Source organism: Lycorma delicatula, chromosome 5 (assembly GCF_047948215.1).
Source record: "Lycorma delicatula isolate Av1 chromosome 5, ASM4794821v1, whole genome shotgun sequence".
In the NCBI taxonomy this organism is placed as follows: domain Eukaryota; kingdom Metazoa; phylum Arthropoda; class Insecta; order Hemiptera; family Fulgoridae; genus Lycorma; species Lycorma delicatula.
This window is the reverse complement of record NC_134459.1, coordinates 175,200,480-175,221,865: the sequence shown is the minus strand read 5'-3', so window position 1 is coordinate 175,221,865 and position 21,386 is coordinate 175,200,480. Positions and strand designations below refer to the sequence as shown.

The window sequence follows — 21,386 nt, the reverse complement described above, 5'->3', positions numbered from 1 at the left end:
TATTTATTTATTTATTGCATGTAGTTACTTATAATAAAAACTTCTAGCAAAGTGTTTTAATCATCTAATTGTATTCATATTTAATTTGTGAATAAATTTCACCCATACTTGTTTGAAACAGAAGAATGTTTAATTAAAATATTTTTGATGTAGATTAGAAAAATAGTGACAACTTAACATATAATTTTGTGGATTACTGTCTAGACTTCTGAAGATTTGTTACTCTTTTCTTAAATAATTAATTTGAACATTGAAGTTCAATACAGATAAAAAATATTGTCGATTAAATCTTTTTTTAATAATTGAAAATTTATCGAGAATGAAATAGTAAATTTTAAAACGATTCTCATCCTGCTAAATGCAGTGGAAGCCCAAAATAGCATGATTCAAAATACTGCAGATTCGGATGAAATATGAGGGTATGTCTCCCGTAAAAAATACTGTAGTTTTTAAATAAAATTTTTACCTATGAAAATAGAGTTAGAATTATTACAATGTTCTGGAGCCAGTATCATTGAACCGTGCAAGTTCAGAGTACAAAATGTTGAAGTGAAAGCATATTCAGCATAAGATACTCTGAAAATTATTGATAGTAATAAAAAATCTGAATGTGGCATTCCAGAAGGAACAATTAGGGGATGGATGAAAGAGGAAGATGAACTTAGAAATTTCATAGATGCAGTTAAAAGTGAAAAATAGGACTGCAAAGAAAAAACTAAATTAGGCGAAGATGGTGATGATCTTGATGAATGCATATCCAGGCATTCTTAATAAAATGAAGTGAAGGGTACTGTTGTCTGGGACGATGATCAGAGCTGAAGCTGTGAAGTTATTTAAAGATTTTCTTGGGACCAATGATTTTAACGCATCTGATGGCTGGTTTTCACATCACTATATTGAGGGAGAAAATCAAAACCAGTGTTGAGGAAGAAGTTCGGCCATGTGACGGTGAATCTGCAGAAAATTTTTCTCAAGAATTAAACTAAGTTATAAGAATGAACATGAACAGAGTGATTCTCCTTTTGGCCGTAAAGAAATCATGAAACCTTAAACTTAACCTGTCTGCATAGGGAAAAATTGTAGTCCTAGGTGTATTAAACACGTCAACATGGCTTCAATACTGTTGTTGCACAGATGAAAAATTCACGGATGACTAGAGAAATTTCACAAATTGGTTCCATTAGGAATTTATTCCATCAGTGAGGAAACCGTCTGTATCACTTGAAGAGAGAGTTGTCTTTACTTTTGACCACCATCCTGTACCTGCTGATATGCTATAGACATGAGATGAAATTGTCATAGTTATGTTGTTGACAAAAACACTATGGCACTGATCCACCCATTACACCTGGGTGTAATGGGTGGGTCCTCATTATAAGGACATTTAAATTGCATTACTGCCATAAACTGGTCAGTGTTCTAGTGAACCGTGATAAGGACGTGGAAACTCTCTTAAATCCGTCAATCTTAAAACAATTCAGTAGGTTTTGCACGAGGAGGAATCATTACTCTAACTACAATTCAGAACTGGAAGAATGTTCCAGTAAAGAAACTGTCACCATTTGTTCAAATGGGAATTAACATGCAGTCTGCATGTAGTGTTTCACATTGTAAAATCACAATTGACAGCTGACAGGGCAGATATTGATTACAGCCGATTTCAGAGTGCACATCTGATAAAGATATAATTGATGCTGTTCACAATAAACACAACAATGTAAAAATAGATAGTGGTGAAAATGACATGGAAGCAGAAGAAGACATTCTTGATGTTTGTGAAGTGATAACTCACATAAGCAAGGTGATTTTTTGGTTGGAGCACCAAAATGAATCGAACAGCATTCATCTCCTGCATCTTGCTACAATCAAACATTGGTGAGGCAGAAACCTAGTGCCCCCGACAGAGAGTCTTATTCATTAAGACTTTGTAGGATTGGCATCCCTATGGCCCTAGCCTCTGCAGCTTTTCTTCCCGCTACACCCAGAGATACAGAACATTATACACATACAATACACCAAGAACACTACACAAATTACAACATATTCCCTTATAAAACAACATTTCCTCTTTCACTTACTTTCAGTGGCGTTGCAACACCTTACAAAATACACCCATAAACCAAGGTGGAAACTATCATGCCAATGGGTGCATGGCTCTACATAGTGAGTCTCTAACAATGTCCTTTGGGCACCTGGGCGAATTCAGTTTTATTTAGCTCTAACTCTGGTATGTGTGCACTCTACTGGAGTGGTCCTTTTTATCGCCAGTACTCGTGGGACCAAAATTAATAGTCCATAAAACAATTACATAATTGTTGGTGGTCCATCTGAAAAACCTCCAAAAATATTCGTAGTGAAAAGTGTGGTGACAAATCAAGTCTGCAGTGCAAGAACATCAGATTTGTAGTTCGTCGAAATAGTCAGTAAGGTGATTCCAATCATAAGGTATTGTCTATTCTGATTAACAAAGTTATAACAGGTTCAAGTGGTTCCCCAAAGAACATTAAGAAATTACGAGACTGATCGATTCTGATCAAAACATATAATGACGAGTAGAGTTGATCTCTGTACATGTGATTAATATGGGTGGTATAAATATAAGTGCAGAATGCCACATTCAGCACACTCTTGAGATTGCTGAAGTTTTGAAGAAGAGAAGACAATCCAAAAAATCTGTACCAAGCAAAAACTTTCTTTCCCAGCTGCCTGAAGAGAATATAAAAAGACACTTAGTTTTCAAAACCTGGTTAAACTGGATTTTTCTTTCACTGCTGGGACATCACGTAAAGCTCTTGTAAATGAAGGCAATCAACAATGCAGATCCTGCAATGAGCTGAAAAAGCTTGTTCAGATGTTATCTGATCAGGTTGCTTCACTTACTGCAACTATTTCTGAGTTAACAAAGATGAATAAGAAGTCTGTAGTTACAGCTAGTGAAACTAACACTAGTGGGATCCCTCTGAAAGTTCCTGTTCCTAAAGTTTTACCTTTGCTGACAGGAGTAAATACAGCTGATGGTAAGCCACCAAATAAGCTCCTTGTTACAGCAGCCAGCACAACCACCTTCTCTAGAATGTCATCTGCAACTTCCCATTTATCAAAATCTCCCCCTCCAACACCACGTATACTGGAGAATATGGTAGAGGAACTCACTTGACCCCTCCCGTGGACCTGACAACATTTGTTTCAGTATGCTCTCACACCTACCTAATTTGGCGCTACAACACCTATATAAAAGTTTATTTGTCCCACAAGTCTTCGCTTTGTTCTTCAGAAGCCATTGTCGTACCGATACTTAAACCTGGTAAAGACAAAGCAAGCCCCTCAAACTACCACCTATCTGCTTGACAAGCATTTTATGTAAAGTGTTACAGAAAATAATGAACAGCATGCTTACGTGGTACTCGAGAGACATGGCCTTTTATGTCTAGAACATTGCGGTTTCCAAGGATGTTCTTCCATTGACCATATTTTGTCACTGGAAGCAGCTATTCAAAACGCTTTCCTACTCCACAAGTGCTTCATCACTATCTTCTTTGACATCAAGAAGGAGTATAACACAGCCTGGCAATGTGATATTCTAAACACCCTTAAAGAATGGGTAGTCAAGGGCAATATGCTTACATTTATTAGGGTGTTTCTTAAATGACCGAACTTTCTGTGTTTGTATTGGAGATTCTTTATCGGGTAGCGCGTCACCTTGGAGAATGGAGTGCTTCAAGGAAGTGTATTAAGTGCTACCATATTTGCTATAGCCATCAACAGTATTGCTGAATGTGTGCAGCCACCTGTTTCATGTTCTTTATTTGTGTTGATGATTTTGCTATATATATTACGTCCCATTCGACAGCCATAGTAGAGAGACTATTACAGAACACAATATCTAACCTTGAAGCTTGGTCCAAGGTTACTAGCTTCACACTTTCACCTGAGAAAACAAAATAGCCCTTTCTTGCCTGTGGGACCCTTTTATACCACAAATCTTTCTAAATGAAGAGCAATTGCTATCTGTTATAATATTAAGATTTTAGATTTATTTCTTGACAGCCACCTTACGTGGGTCAATCACTAGAAACAATTAAAAATGAAATGTTCCGAACTGCTAGATATGCTGCAAGTTCTTAGTAACACCAATTGGTGAGCCAGTAGATCAATTTTATTACTCCTTAGTTCATTCCCACTTAGATTATGGTTGTGTCTCCCTACTCTTCAGCGCATCATACTATACTGAAGATGGTAGATAATGTACATCATGCTTTTCGTCTTGCTACAGGTGCTTTTAGATCAAGCCCTGTCACTAGCACACTTGAGTGCAATGAACCATCACTTTGGGTTAGATGTGACAAACTTCTAGCATCTTACTTTGCCTTTCTTAAAGGGCAGTTGAATAGCCTGGCTTTTACCGCAGTTCTTGGGAATCCTAATTTCCAAAAGTATGAAGACCATCCACACTATACTGCACCTATGGGTTTTAGTACCCGATGGTTACTACACCTTTTAAACGTGACACCTTCTATTTTTCCAACATATCCCTGTTTATATTCTCCATGGAGAATCAACCTTATAAATTTTATTTTTGATGTTACCATATACAAGAAACAATCATCCCCATCTATCATCTTTCAGAAAATGTTTCGTCACATTCTCTCAAAAATAAATCCAGATGGAATAGTATATACAGATAGATCGAAACAGAGTGGTACCATTGGATGTGCATTTATCCTTAATAGCAGAATTTATATGTTTGGTCTACCGCAAGTGTATTTACTGCTGAATTGTATGCTATCAATAAGGCTTTGAATATCATAAACCTAAAATACCATCATATCATTTGTAGTGACTCGTGTAGTGCACTCAAAGTTTTAGAAGATTTTTACCAGGCCATCCTTCACCAAAATCTATAATGCAATCGCTGAGTTGAACCAACACACAAGTGACTTTCTGCTAGATTCCTAGCCATGTAGGAATTGCAGGCAATGAACGTGCAGATTCCGCTGCTAAAGACACATGTAGTCAATGTTTTTTAACCACTCGTGTTACTACATGCGATTTTATTAATTATATAAAACATGCTCTTTGAGCAAAGTGGCAAAGTGACTGGAGATAATAAACTCCACTACATTAAAAACACTGTTTTGCCATGGGACTCATCAATCAGAAAATTTTGTCTAGAGGAAGTAGTTCTTTGTTGATTGTGGTTAGGCCATATCATAGTCGCTCACAGATATTTAATGTTAAAAGTAAATCCACCAATATGCATATGATGCAACTGCCATCTGACAGTGCACCACATCCTTGTAGATTGTATATGTTGTGTGGCCTGCGTAATAAATTTATATTGCCCAGGAATATTCGTCAAATCCTGAGCAATGATAAAGAAATTTGGAACCGGGTGTTTTTACTTCAGCATGTTAGTATTTTACATACTTGTTAAATTTTTTTTCTGTCATTCTAGAAGAAGCTTTTCTCCAAACAACTCCAAAAGGAGTGTATCCTTTTGGAGTTCTGTAAATTTATTTTATTTTTATTTTTTTAGTTTGATATAGTTGTTTTTTAATCATTATTTATTTTTAGGTTTTTATCTGTGGTTGTAGTTGTATGCTTTTACGTTTAATATTTTAGTTTAAGTTTTAATTTTGTTTAAAACAAATACAAATATTATTATTTATTTGTACATAAATATTTCCCTCTTCCACCTCTGCAGGGATCAATTTTGGACACTTCTACAGGTATATTGGGCTCTACTGTAATTTAGGATTATGTATGAGTGTAAACTGATCATGACTTGTTCCACATTTTTAAATATTATGAATCTTTTAAATATAAAAATGTGATGTAGATACCACATTTTCTTGTACGTCTGTTAAATTACATATACACATTTTTTGCTGAATTTCATTTAAACTTATTTCATTTGAAAGTCAGATATGATCCTCCAATTCTTTAATAAAGTGGACAGTTACACAATTGCATTGTGCATATTTTTTTGTGGTGTCTGTATCAGCATTTTATATTATGTATAGATTCTATTATAAATTTCTCTGTTATAACTACTTGAGCAACTTTGATGTCGCTCAAGTAGTTATGTGGTGTAAGTGAGAACATGTCAGAACTGTAACCATGCACACATGGGTTCTAATCCATCTTCATATACATATTTTTTTTTTAACGTTTTTGAATTTAAATATATTAATTTATTAATAGTTACCTCTTTAAACATTTTTTAATTAAATTGGAAAGTACATAAAATTTTATTTCACTAATAACTTCTGATTTTTCATATTTTTTTTTTATTGTTATCATTAAAATATTATTTATTGTAAAAGTTTTCTTACCATCAGAGGTTAATAATTTTTAATAAATCAATATATTTAAATTAAAAGTTAAAAAAAGGATATGTATATAAAGTCGGATTCGAACCGATGTGCCTTCCTCTTGTACAATCCAAATATATCAATTAAAATTTTATTTGGCTATAACTCTGAACCGATGAAAATAAATATGACTTATGATATATTGCCGAAAAGCTCTCAATGAGGGCTTATTACTGCAAGAAAAAGTCTGTAATCCAAATTTTTTGGATTTTGGGCTTTTTTGGACTTCTGGTCCAGTCAATTGCAATCAAAAGGGGAGGTGCACAAATAGATTTTATAACAGTCCTAAATCCAAAATTTCAACATCCTACAGCTAATTGTTATTGAGTTATGTGACATACATACTTGCAGACATCGCACTGAAACTAATCAAAGTGGATATTTCTGTTTAAATCTGAGAACTGAAATTTTTTGTGACCACAATATTTCCTTTACTTCTTACTAGGAAATAAAAATTAGTTAATGATATTAATTGGTTATTCTAAATTGATTTTTTTTATCGGATGTTGAAATGAACCATTTACCATAGAACACAGTATTTCTGCATTAGTCACCAGCAAAATACTGTAATCTTATATGTCTATTCTGCTCAGTACTAATAAAACAATAATTGAAACATAAAATTGCTACTCCTGCCAACTGTGAGATGTGCATTGTAATTGGTTTTTTTTAAGTGGAAGTACAATATACCTCCAAAATCTCATCTTTAATCATATTGTGTTTGCATTCTGCATGACAATTCAAGGCCTTATTCAACATGTCACATAAAAGCTTTTTACATAAGTAATTCAAATGGGAAACTTAAACCATCCTCCCCTGGCTCACTGTCATGTGTTGAAAACCTTTAGTGAGGTCATGAAACCAGATAGATACCCTGGTAGCAGTGTTCTTCAGTAAGGAGATAATATTATGTAAGGTATTATGATATAAATGCTCAGTATGGAAAAGTGATAAAGATTCAATACTAGTTAATAATTATTAACTTTCTAATTATTAATTAATTAACACTGGTGTGAGCACATATATTTATTAATAATTGTTCATATACCCCTCCAGATCCACAATCTTTAATATTCTGTGAAGTATTAAAGATAGAATATAAAAAATTTTATAATAAAAAAAAATTTATATATTAAAAATTTTTATAATCTGCTACTTCCATACATATGTTACTACTGGCATTTAATATATCTAAATTCTGTATTTGTTATAATAATAGCATTTATTTGAATAAATTCAGTAAACAGAAATAATAAGCAATTTATATAAAAATCATTATTTTAAATTTTGAAATTATTTCTTGATGGTTTATTTATTCTTTATTTAGTAGTAGTTGGAAAGAAGGCACCTTGCTCCATTAGCCATTCAGAGAGCAGGATTTTGGTCACATTACAGGGGTGGGCTTCTTGGAATTTCTCTTCTCTTTTTCCCTGTGGGAAATTCCCTTTTCTCTTGTCCTGTTGGACCGGGGATTTGAAATTGCACAGAATTGCCAACCTAATTATTTTTTTGTTTTAAATGTTAATTTACTTCAATATTTCAAAGGTTGGTAGCACATCAGCTGTTGTATTTGTCTGCTATGAGGTGTGATGTCACAGGTGAACAGTAGAATGAAATAATATTAACGTGTGTAAAATTAAATATGAAATAATATAAGCAAATAAAGTAATTAGTCTAGCTGGGTTTCGAAGGACTTTCTTTATTTAACATACTATACTAATTCTTTTATTTAAGTCCCATAAATAAAATAAGTAATTTTTAAATTCATCTAAATAAACATATTAAATAAGTTAATAGCTAAATAAAAACAATTGGCTAAATTGATAAATAAATAAATATGTCAGCGTATAAAGTAGGAAAGTAGATATTTCTGTGAATTTTGGTGTATATTTTGTACAATAGGTAATTTTGTATAGAATTTTAAAGATTTACATTAAAAATATTTAATTTCCCAACTTATTATCCAAGTGTGTGTGTTGGTGTGAGGTTATATGCTTTGCCTGGGAATAGGTGCTGTGCTCTCTGCTATAGCTGGAGAGCGGACCATGCATTCTGAGCTCTCACCACACTAATAAACAAAGAATAAAATTATATCATTGTTTCTCCTTCATTAATTAAAATAAATTCTTAGTTAGTTATTAATAATAAGTTAGTTAATGTTGAATTATTTATTCGTAACAAGGATAGAATTTCTTTTTTTTCTTTTGCAATTATAATAAATTCTTTTGTCAGTTAAATTTATTTTTATTTTATTTATTTTTAAAAAACCTTTCAATTTATCTTTAAAATATTATTTTCTTGTATAAATTAATTTAAATATTTATTTTGTAAAAAATATTAATTTTCTCTCGCAATTAAAATAAAGTATTTCTTCATTTAAAATGCATATAAAAATATATTGTACAACATTTCTTAAGATATATGTAAAAGATAAGTTATAGATGTACCTTGAGCATGACCTTGTTGTTGTGACTGTCACACCAGAAGGCATTACCGCGCAGAACACTGTGGATGTTTACGGTGTAAGGTTTGGTGTATAACTTATGAATGTGGGTTAAGGTCATGTCGGTTTTTGAACCGCTGTTACAGTGTAGTACTCCCCAAAAATGTTTAATAAAATAATTAGTATCTTAGGTCTATGTGTGTAAATATACAAAACCTACATATGCAGCAGCAGCCATTGGTTACAGCTATGCACATGGAAGGTACCGTACCCCATGTTACTACAGTTTATACTCTCTCATCAATTATGACAACTGGTTTGATCATGATATCAAGAGGTTGTGGATTTGTTCCATTATCTATTTGATGTTAGAGAGTGTATCAGGTGTAATTTGTGTGATTCGGAAAAATTGGAATACGCTAATGATGACCTGCTGTGGGCTTTCACCTTGCAAAACGCAGGTTGTTGTGTCTTGTAGGTCATCTATAAAAAGCTGCTAACCTGTATACGGAGTCTACTACAGACTTCGAACCACTGACTGCTGAGGAGGTACAACAACCATTGGAAGAAGACGACAACACTGCTGTTATTGATGATGATGAAGCGCAGGATACCAACGATGGTAGTCATCGTCATTGCAGTCCCATTCACCAAAATTTTCATTTGTGTCAATGACCAGCGATCAACACTGGCAAAGACAACTCGTCATATTCAGCGGGACCATCTTCACAATCACTGCTTTGACCATAGATGTCAGGGTCGGTGAGGAGGAGCTTGAATGAAGGTCATTTATCTGGTATCGCAATGATGCCCCAGAATAATGTCTCCAATGATGGAGTGATCTAATGAGATAGAAGGCAGTAGTGTTTCTACAGACAACTGTCCAGTTTGTTTAACCGAATCTGTGGTTATCAAACTGGTGTGACAGGTTACCACACCATTGAACCTCACCAGTAAAGTAATGTAAGTAACAACAATTTTTTTTATTAATTGCTGTACAAATCCGCTGGGTTAGTCTAGTGATTAAACTCATTGTCTTATAATTAGCTGATTTTTTAAGGTTGAGGGTTCTAAAGTTCAAGTCCTTGTGAAGAAAGTTGCTTTTATATGGATTTGAATGCTAGACCTGTGGATACCTGTGTTCTTTGATTGGGTTTCAATTAACCATACATCAGAATGATGGACCTGAGTCTGTTCCAGACTATATGTTTACCTGTACATTTATACTTGCATTGCAGCTTCGGCAGGCTGGTATCAATAGGTAATTGCATTTGCCTATACACACATCCACATGCAAGTGCGCACACATACACACACTCAGACCCAGCAGTAGCTGGAAAACTCAGAAACAAATTATTCCAAAAAAAATAACATTAGTGACAAGCTAATAAAATATAATTACAATACTGTATTTAAACGTAAGAATAATATATATATATACGAGGTGCGACAATAAAGTAATGAGACTGATTTTTCTTTGCAAGATATGGCAACCCTGCAGCTTGCGTAGGCACACCATCTTTGACCTTGGTCTGTAAGCTACTTCTAGTCCAAGCGGCACATTGATGCAACTGCTCAGTCGTGAGTTGTGTTGTAATAAGTGAACACGTGTTTGTGTCTCTCGTCACAGAAATGAAACCGCAAAATATTGTGCAACGGTATGCTATTTCTTTTTCCGTTAAATTGGTGAAAACGCGACGACAACTTATGGTAAGCTTCAGAAGGCTTTTGGAGAGGAGGTTGTGTCAAGAACTCAAGTTTTTCGGTGGCATAAAATTTTTAGTGAAGGCAGAACGAATGTTGAAGATAAATACCGCAGTGGATGACCATCAACCTCACGGACAGATGTCAACTTGACCAGGGTGCGTGAAATCGTACGATCTGATCGAAGATTATCCGTGAAAATGATTGCAGAAGAACTCAACATCGATCGAGAAACGGTTCATCCAATATTAACCGAAGATCTTGGTATGAAAAAGATTTGTGCAAAAATGGTCCCCAAAAATCTCACATAACAACAGCGAGAAACACGGAAAAATGTGGCAGCCGATCTGTTAGAGCAAATGGAAATCAATCCAGATTTGTTGAGCCGTGTTATCACTGGTGATGAAGGTTGGTTTTTTTCAATACGATCCAGAGACAAAACGCCAATGTTCGCAAAGGTACTCAAAGGGATCACCCAGACCAAAAAAGCTTGCATGTCAAAGTCAAAAGTGAAATGCATGCTTGTGTGCTTCTTTGATTCCAAGGGAATTGTTCATAAAGAGTGGGTGCCTCCTGGATAAACAGTTAACCAATATTTCTACAAAGAAATTTTAGAAAGACTTCGTAAACGAGTTCTTCGTGTCCGTGCCAACATTGCTGATAATTGGATTCTGCATCACGATAATGCGCCATCCCATACTGCTTTGTCAGTACAGCAATTTTTAACCTCAAAACAAATTTCAGTACTACCACAGCCACCTTATTCACCAGATATCACTCCGTGCGACTTTTTTCTATTTCCAAGAGTCAAAATGGCGGTCAAGGGACACCATTTTCAAACAACACAAGATGTCCAAAAAACTGTGACGATGATCTTGGAGGATATTACAGAAGATGAGTTCCAGAAATGTTACCTTCAATGGCAGAAGAGCTGGAATAAGTGTGTGCAATCAGAGGGGAACTACTTTGAAGAAGACAACACTAAACATGACTAAAACGGTAAGCAACATTTTTTTTCACATCAGTCTCATTACTTTATTGTCGCACTTTTATTGCACTTTATTGTACTTTTATGTACTTTATTGTAATATATATATACAAAAAAGATTATAGTAAAAATGAATTTACTAATTAATAATGTCTAATGTTTAAAAATGTAATAAACATATAATTAACAAAAAGTAACTAACGCGATTAAGCTATACAAAACAGTCTTTAATTAGTTAAGATAACATGTCACCTTTTCATTTAAAAAATTATATATACATGTATTTTATAAAATCACTTTAAAAATAATCGTTAGCAATAATTTGTAATGATTATTATGAATTTAAAGAAAATATTCATTAATATAATTTTCATTTATATAACAAATAAATTTACATAAATTAAAATATATAATAAATGTATTAGTAATAATGCAATATATCAAATTTTGTTTGAAAACACATTTCTGTGAATAGAATTAGAATATTAAATTAATCCAAATTTTAAACACAGGAAAAGTATGCATTAGTCTCATTGAAAAATAACATTTTATTGTTAAAAACAATGTTATTTTTTTCAAGTAATTTTAGCCCAAAAATAAACTACCATAATTAGTATATATTATTACATATAGTGTAGCAAAGACAGTGAATTAATTATAGGATTGTGGTGTATACAAAGTATGAAAAAGAATTTGTAACAGTGAATAAGCAGCAATAGCTGTAAGTTCCATGATGTAGGTAGTAAGGATTTTTTTAAATTTATTATTATAAAATTTATATAAATACAAACAACTTCAAAAATACCAATGTTAAAAAAATATAGAAATTGTTGTTTTTATGGTGGTTAACAGGACGGATTTGTCACAGTTTAGAATAATAAAAATAACCAATTTCTGATTATTGCTCTTAAAAATAATTTTTCCTTAATACTGATTCTAGGCAACAGACATCATCACAGCCATCCTCTTTTATTAATAATTATGCTTTGATCATGAGCCCAGCATAATAGTGCATCTTTTTGCATATGAATACACAGCACATTCATAGGAAGCATTTGCTATGACTATAGGAACATCATCAGCGAACTGACATAACCTGTAATGCCTGACAGTAATTCCCGGAAGCTAAACAGATATAACCTGATAACTGATATAACCTACAAATTTATCAACACCAGTTACACTATTTAAGTATAACAAAGGTCCTGAGACGGACCCTAAGAGACTTCGGAATCTATGTGAACTTTATGATTCAGTTTTTTACCAACTTTTACATAGAAATCGTGATTAGATAAATAGCTCTGAAACCGTCAGCATACGTCCATCAACTCTGATTTCTTTAAGCTTCCTCAATAATACTAACTGAGAAAGGACATCGAACGTTTTAGAAAAATCTATAAACAAAATTAAGACATGGTTTCCCTTATCCAAATTCCCTTTTATATAATTAGATGAATCTGAAAAGAGTTTATTTACACCCAGAGCCTTCCATGAAACCCGTTCTCTTCAACATATTTTTATAATCTTTTTTATGTACATAACATTCAAAACTTTTATCCAGAAGAGAAAAAATAGGAAATACGGCCTAAAGTTTGACTCATCACCATGTAAACAGGATTTATAAATTAAAACATTTTAGAATATCGGGATAAATACCTTCTTTAACTGAAGCATTAATATATTTGCAAATTAAGACTTTTCACAAACACTTCAGATCTGAAACTCTTAATAAATCAACAACATAATCCATAATAATATGAAAAAATAAATATGAGCAAAAACATATTCAAAATGCTGGCTAAAAAATTGTGGCAATATGTTCATAGAAAATTAGACCAGAAGACAAAAAGTCGATAAATTATGATATAATGATCAACAATGTGCTAAGCAAAGATAATTTATCTAAAGCTAATTTTTTCAATGAGTTTTTCGGATCAGTTTTTACAAGGCTAAATGAGAGTGCAACAAAATGAAATACCAAGTATACCGTTTAACCAACTTTCATTGTTCCTCACTCCTACAAATGAGGCTGAAGTTATGAAGACTGTACATGAACTCCAAAATAAAGCTGGAGGCAGCAATGAGATCCATGCATTCACCATAAGTTGGCAGCACCTTACATTTCACTTATTCTTATGCATATTATAAACAATGCTCTAGTGCAAGGTACATGTACACTGCGATTCAAAATCGATCAAAAACTCTGGTCAACAATTATTGACATATAGCATTGATATCCAATCTCGCAAAGGTATTTGAAAGAGTAATTTTCTCTAGATTGTTCAAGTTTGCTACGACTTAACTTAATTAGCGACAAACAGTTTTGTTTTCAAAGGAATAAAGGCACTGATGATCCTATTGCTCGCTTAAGCAAATTTATTTATGATAGCCTATGTTGCGGCAGACCAATGGTGGTTGCTTTTCTGGATTACTGAAAAGCTTTTGATACAGTTAATCATATGATTCTTCTATCCAAATCGCACAATATGGAAAAAAGAGGTGTATGCCTATCTCTTATAAAAAGTTACTTGCAAGATAGAACTTAAGTTGTTAAGATTAATGGCACTAAAAGTCAGCCAGTAAGACTAATGTTGGAGTCCTGCAGGGCCGTTGTTATTCATTCTCTATATAAATGACTTGTTAATCTTACAGAAGGATCTAATTACATATGCTCATGACAAGGCCATACCGATGAATGGACATGCATGGGCTGAACTGGCAGATTCAATGTCTACTAAGCTTTATTCTGTTTTCTCATGGTTATATCAAAACAACCTTATACTTAATATAAACAAATCGATGTTCATTACTTTTGGCAATTACAGAGATTCTATAACAGATACCACGATCAACGGTCAGCATCTGAAGAGAGTCGAAACTAGAAAATATCTAGGAGTGACATATGATTGTAATGTAAAGCGGGATGTGCATGTGAACAACATAGTTAAAAAAACTAAATACTAAAAAATACCTAGGGACTTAATCAAATACCTAGTTTATGTTTACTACAGGTTGAAACAAGTATTATCGAGAGGGCAGATGTGGTTTTTTCACAGTATGTCAGTGTATGGTATCATCATATGGGGTGGTCTTTATGGTTCTTCATTTGATCTTTGAACAAGCTACAAAAAAAATATTTTTAATATAATTGGAATCGGTGAGCAGGATCCATACAGACCATTGGACATCAGGCGTATTTTTTTTTGTTAATTCTGTTGTGTACCTAAATAATGAACATAAAATGAGTGTTCGGAATTCAATTAACGCTTGTTTTAAAAGTATTAAGTTACCAAAAAACCTGTTAACAATTGGATAAAGAAGCTATGTGAAAATACTTTAATGAATTGCCAAATAGATTTAAGGATCTCAATGTTAGTAAAAAAATGTTAAAACAAAAATTGAAAGGGCAAATGAAAACGATTAATATTGTATAGAGGACTTAGGATTTCTTCTAGAAATGGATTCTATATTTTTTTGTTTGTTATGATCTTTTTATATACTAAACTATTAATTTTTAAAATTTATAGTGTATTTTATGTATTGTTAATTGAGTGAATATACTTCATAATTTGTGTAAAATAATAATTTTTTTTAAATTATATGACTAACCTATGTACAGGTATTTTGCTCCCTATAGGGGTCGTTTTTGTAAAATGCTTAAAGGAATAAATATGTATTTATATGTAATAAATAAATATGTATTTATTCTTCAATACGGTTTTTAAAATAATTATTATTCCTTTACAGTAGATGACGATAACAAATTGAAATTATTTTTTTTAAAATTGCTATAATAAAAATTATAGTAGTAATAATTGATTCCTATAACAAAATATTTTTACACAACTGCCCAAAAAGGAGTTTAATGTATTTAGGGTGTATGTATGTCTGTTCCACCATAGCAGCTCAACAGCTGAATCGATTTAGATGTATGACCCCGCAATGGAATCTGTGCGTTACCGGGAATATCGTAGTATATATATATTTTTTTTTAAATAATTTTTTTTTTAAAATTGTACTATATACAATATTGTCACCCACACATCTTTAATTGTCCTATATTAGTAATTTTCCATTACATTATTAAAGAGTTTGTAAATAATGTTTACAAAAATTTTTTTTACAGTTATGTTTTTTAATATTTATCTCTTGTACATAAACAACAAATAAAATAACCTTAAGCTACATTATAAAATTAAATCTAAGTTGTGTATTATGTTTAAGATATATATTGAAGAACATAAGGTAGCCTGAGCTTTTTTTCAGGTAAAAATACTCAAAATTAAATTTTTATTTACAAAATTATACAACACGATCAAACGCAAAATGTTTTGCTTACTATTACAAAAATAATTAATTATAACTTTTTTTTTTCTTATAATTTTAAGTTCATTTACAATCGTACAATTTTTACCCAGCACCCATTTATTTGGACAGGACAAAATTTATATAGATCTTAAAACACTACTGTATTTAAACTACCATGATATATTTTTTATTCGTATATTACAGTTACTGTTTTTTTTTGAGTTCTTTGGATTCATCTGGCCCAGTTACTTTATTTTTTTACATAAGAAACATAATATTATCCTTTTAATAAAGAAAAAGGTTTGTCGGTAAGTTTGACTATAACATTTCTTTTAAAATTCATATTTCTAATCTTATAGTATACATATTGGTGTCTGCGAGTCTTTTACTCTTACACATAAAAACCTGGACAAGTGATTGAGATGAAATTTTGCATAAACATAGTTTTTATACTTGGAAAGAATATAAAACTATTGTCATTATGAAAATGTTTGAACATGGTGGCGTTTTAATGGCTTGCGGTAACAACTGGATTATACCTTCAGCAACAGCAATGACCTTGAAGACCGACCTTGGTGACCGACCGGATTGTATAAACTGGACGATATAGCTAAAACATTAAGTGATGAATTAAAAGGAAAAGACAAAATAATGTTAGTTCTGGAACTGAATAACTATGCTAAAGTGTAAAGTTAATGCACTGTCAGTTCAGAAATCAAAGTCCACAGTTCTATATTTTTCTGTAGCCTCCAAATGGATGTTCTAGTTTTAAAATCAACAGGATATATTTGCTAAATAGTGAATGATATTTTTTTCTGTAACCAATATTATAGAACTCATGAATTATGACAGCCTACATACTAATATATTACATTTAACAGAAATACAGTTCTTATTTTATTAATTTTACAGATCGTGAAGGTTGGAAAAAATAGTTGAAGAAATTGATTTGAATTTCACGCATATGAAAATGAAAAAAAATGGTGAACTGACTTATGTGTTGTACATAAACTCTACAGTATTCAAGATCTACATTAAATTATGAAGAAGTAGTTGAAATTCTTATATTTTAAAAGTTGATATATATTTCAATATAAAAATTTAAAGTTTTAAAATTGGAGGCAAATTATTCAAATTACAGACAGCTGAATCATTACAAAACGTTTTCCCAGTTGTGTTTATCTTTTGTTGTATTTTATTTTTTTAAAAGAATACCTTAGTTTTATTAATATTGAATATTTTATTATTGATTGAAAAGAAATAGGGATAAAAGTATTTTGGGAAAAATGAGACTAAATCGTATTTGGTTCCATGTAATTTTAAATCTTTTCTTCAATGTAAAACAAGTTTTGAAAAAGATCATTTTGTATAAATTCACTGATTTCCTTGTAAATCAATAGAGTTATAGAATGATCTTAATTTTCCTTGACGTAAATTAAAAACGGTTAATGTTTTAATTGTTATTTTTTATTTGAGTATAATTTTTGCTATTAAATAAAGTGTGATAATTATGTTTTCTTAATGTGTTTTATATATTTTAACAAATGTACAATAATTTGTTAAACGATCGTTAAATGTTGCTTATATAACGTCATTTACTTTATTATTATTGTCAAAGAATAATTTATTGATAAATATTTATTACACATATACTGTTATTAATCACGCTTCTTTTGAATATCGGCATTGAATTAAATTAACTGTTTAATAATTTATTGACTAATTGAAGGGCTTATGATAAACAATTAATTGAGGAAACTTAACATATTGAAGTTATTTCATTAATTTAGATTTTATCAGCATAATTTTTTTGTCATTAGAATCTAGATATTACTTAATTTCTTCTTCAGTTGAGTCTTCACAACCTGGTATTTCTTTTGTGCTACAAAAAGATTTGTTTCATAATATTGGGTTTGTTGTTAGCACAGTTTAGATTTCATAGACAGATGAAAAATTTACGTACTTGCCAATAATCGAATTAACTTAGTAATTTATAATACGTACCATAACTAACATTCCTTGTTGGTTAAACCTAATATATAAATGCGAAAGTTGGTAAAGTTTCAGTTCATTTACAACAGAATCACAAAAAAACAAACCGATCGATTGGTTTCAAATTATGTTGTCCAAGGAAAGGTTTTTAAGCCCTATCCCCTTAGGGGTTAAGTTGTGAATTTCTCCTCTTGGATGATGACTTAATACATAACATATCTCACTTTCAGCTCTACCTTGACCCCTTTCTGAGATATAAGGTATTCTAGGGTAATGGAACGGGGAGCCAAAATGGATATGTTCATTCACACCGTAAGCATAGTAAGAACTTCTATGTCAAGAACAAGGGAAATATCAGAAGAAATATAGTTTTTAGGCTTTAATTGTTATCTATCAATATTATTCTCATAAACATGATTATAACAAAAACAGCAGGGGTGCCTGGCAGAATGGGAAGGGTAAACAAAGCGAGCTCTGATCGGTTAGTTCTATATAAATAACTATTTATTAGTTTCATTATTCCTGTTAAATTACATGTAATCACTGTTCTATACTTCATGTTTTTATTTCAACTCTGTAATTATTTTTAATTAAGCTTTTGGTTTTCTTAATTTATATGTACCTTCTAGTTGCTTGATAAATATTGTAATTCTGTTGTTTGATGTTTCAATTGAGCTTAATACATGTTATTGAATCAATGTAAAATTAAAATGGAGAGTATTACATAAATATGAGCTTAATAACAGAATGATGATTGAATGTGTTTCAAAATATCTGTTAAAACAATTATGTTTATCTAACATAATGTTTTTATTTAGTAGGATAATCTCTCTAATTTCAAGGATTGTATTTTGTACATGTTGATCTTGTTAATTAGAAATATTAAAGAAGAGCTTTCAGTAATTTTACTGAGTTTTTACATCTTGTAAATTATACATGTACAACTAACTAAAAAATATAAATATATTTAAATGTAATAAAAATACCAATGTGAGTAAAAAAAACCATCTGGATGCCTCCATTGCCTCACCTTGAATGATGGTCTGCTGCATAAATGTTTTTTAATATACCTTCCCCCCACCAATACAATGTTTACACATTCAGTCAACCGTATAGATCTTCAAACTCTTCAAATATCTTCAAAATATTCTTGCAATCCTCTGTGAATTTCATCGTAGGTGGCATTGTAATTGAAAATTACTCTAACTGTATTAAAACAATCTACATCAATGTATGTACTTAAAGCGTGTGGAAGCTTTGCGTTCTCAATTTTCATCAGATGTCGCAAAGTTTGTACATGACGATACGGGAAAAATCTAACTAACCACGCTGATAGGCTATATCAACATCCATCATTGAACTGTGATTATATTCAATCATCAGACCCTTTTTATTGGTTACATTTCCACACCATCCTAGAGGTAGCAAACACAGTGAGTACATCAGTGAAATCTCTCCCTGAGAGGCTTACTATAAAACACTCACAGGAGTTTATGTTTTCATTTCTTATATTTGGGATGTTTGAAAACTAAGGTGGAATGAATATTACAACAAAACATGGGTCTGTCTGTATGCGCGCCATCCAATGTTGAAGGAAACCTGTTTTTGACATAGGCTGTTCGAGTTGCTCCATAAACTCTAAAATAAAACTGAAGTGAGATATATATCTCACACATCCTACTACCTCCCATTTGATATAGTCTTTTAATGGCTAGCAGGAGGTACTAGCGACGACTATCTTAGAATTCCCCTTTTTTCCTGTGGGATCTTCTTTTTTCCCTCGTCCTGTTGGAACGGGGATTTGAAATCATACCGCGTTGCCAACCTAGTATATAATTTTTTTTGCTTTAAATATTATTTATTTAAAAGGTTGGTAGCACATCAGCTGCATTCATCTGCTATAATGTGTGATTCCACAAGTGAGCGGTAAGGTAGTGTGGTGTGGAAATGCAGCCATCAAAAACTGTATATTTATTTGTTATGTGTGCATCTGCAGGTATGATTAATTGTACAATATAAAACTGGTGAAAACATTTACTGCCTCATTAGAATTGAAGTCATGATAAACATGTTATTCCAATCTAATTTGTATTTATCCATCTGTATCGAAAACAGATTTCCTTCAACATTGGACAAAATCTATACACGCATGTGTGTGTTTGTCCAATGTTAAAGGGAATTGCGCATGTTCAGCTTCGAATCTGAGCATTGCGAATGGTCACCAGGACTTACTTTTGGTGAGTACTACTGTAATGGCAGTTCAAAAACTGACGCAAGACCTTAGCTCACATTCTTCAGTCGCATGCCAAACCTCGAACTGAAAACATCCACATCGCTCTACTGATGCACGCATGCATCTGCGTACACCACCTCCTGGTTTATGAGTCTCTGTGTGAGAGAGAGTAACTCGACACGGTGACACCTCCCAGTGTGATGGTCACAACGACGAGGTCATCTTCGAGGTGCATCTATAACTTATTTAAAGACCGTTTATTCAAGAAATTTATTATTACTCGTAATAAATTTTTATATACGCATTTTAAATGAAAAAACACTTTATTTTAATTGTAAGAGAAAATTAATATTTTATCTTTTTTACAAAATAAATATTTAAATTAATTTATACAAGAAAATAATTTTTTGAATAAAAAATAATATTTTAAAGATAAATAGAAAGGTTCTTTTAGTAATAAATAAAATCATTTATTTTTAATTAACAAAAGAATTTATTATAATTGCAAAAAAAAAAGATATTCTATCCTTTTTACAAATAAATACTTAAACAATAACTAACTTATATATAAATATGCAATTTAATTGATGAAAGAATTTATTTTAATTAATGAAGGAGAAACGATGATATAATTAATATTCTATCGTTGTTTATTAGTGTGGTGAGAGCTCGCAACACATCTGCTCTCCACCAATAGCAGAGCATGGCACCCGTTCCCAGGTAACGCATACAACCTCATACCAACACACACAAGACATGTGTGTCTTATTATCTTATTATCCAGCAGTAATATGTCTGGAAATTAAATATTTTTAATGTAATTTTTTTTAATTCTATATAGAATTACCTATTAGTCCTATACAAATCTAATTACACCAAAATTCACTGAAAAATCTTCTTTATATGCTGGCTTATTTATTTCTATTTATTATTACAATTTTATTTATTTAGCAATTTATTAATTGTTTTTATTTAGCTATTAACTTTTTTAATGCCCGTTTATTTAGTTGAATTTAAAAATTATTCATTTTATTTATGGGACTTAATCAAATAAAAGAATTAGTACAGTACGTTAAATAAAGTCTACAATTAAATTAAATTTTAGAACACACACACGCACAGACAGTGAGAGACAACTGATTAATCTATATAAATACACAGATAGAAAGGAAGATGACATTTTTTTAAATTTTAATTTAAGTAGATGTCAGGGGCTGCAGGAAGACAAGCCAGGAGAGGGAGAGTCTGATAGCGTTAATATTTCATATTTAACAAAGAAATAATTGTGACGTTACAGGATGGCGTTAAGTACTAAAAGTAATTTCTCATGCGCGACTTAAGTAG

The 21,386-nt window shown here is 31.7% G+C and overlaps 1 protein-coding gene across 5 annotated transcripts in view; it reads left to right on the top strand.

Annotated features, from left to right (window-relative positions):
• The window catches only part of LOC142325605 (uncharacterized), a 107,645-nt gene that overhangs the window by 54,739 nt on the left and 31,520 nt on the right, over nucleotides 1-21,386 (top strand). Inside the window, exon 6 of one of the 5 annotated variants that reach the window (XM_075367555.1) lies at nucleotides 16,730-16,938. The exons of the other annotated variants lie outside the window; for them this stretch is intronic. Coding sequence (XP_075223670.1) covers nucleotides 16,730-16,756 — 27 coding nt within the window. The 3' untranslated portion in view covers nucleotides 16,757-16,938. Of the gene's footprint in view, nucleotides 1-16,729; nucleotides 16,939-21,386 lie in introns of those variants that run through there. 5 annotated transcript variants of the gene reach the window in all.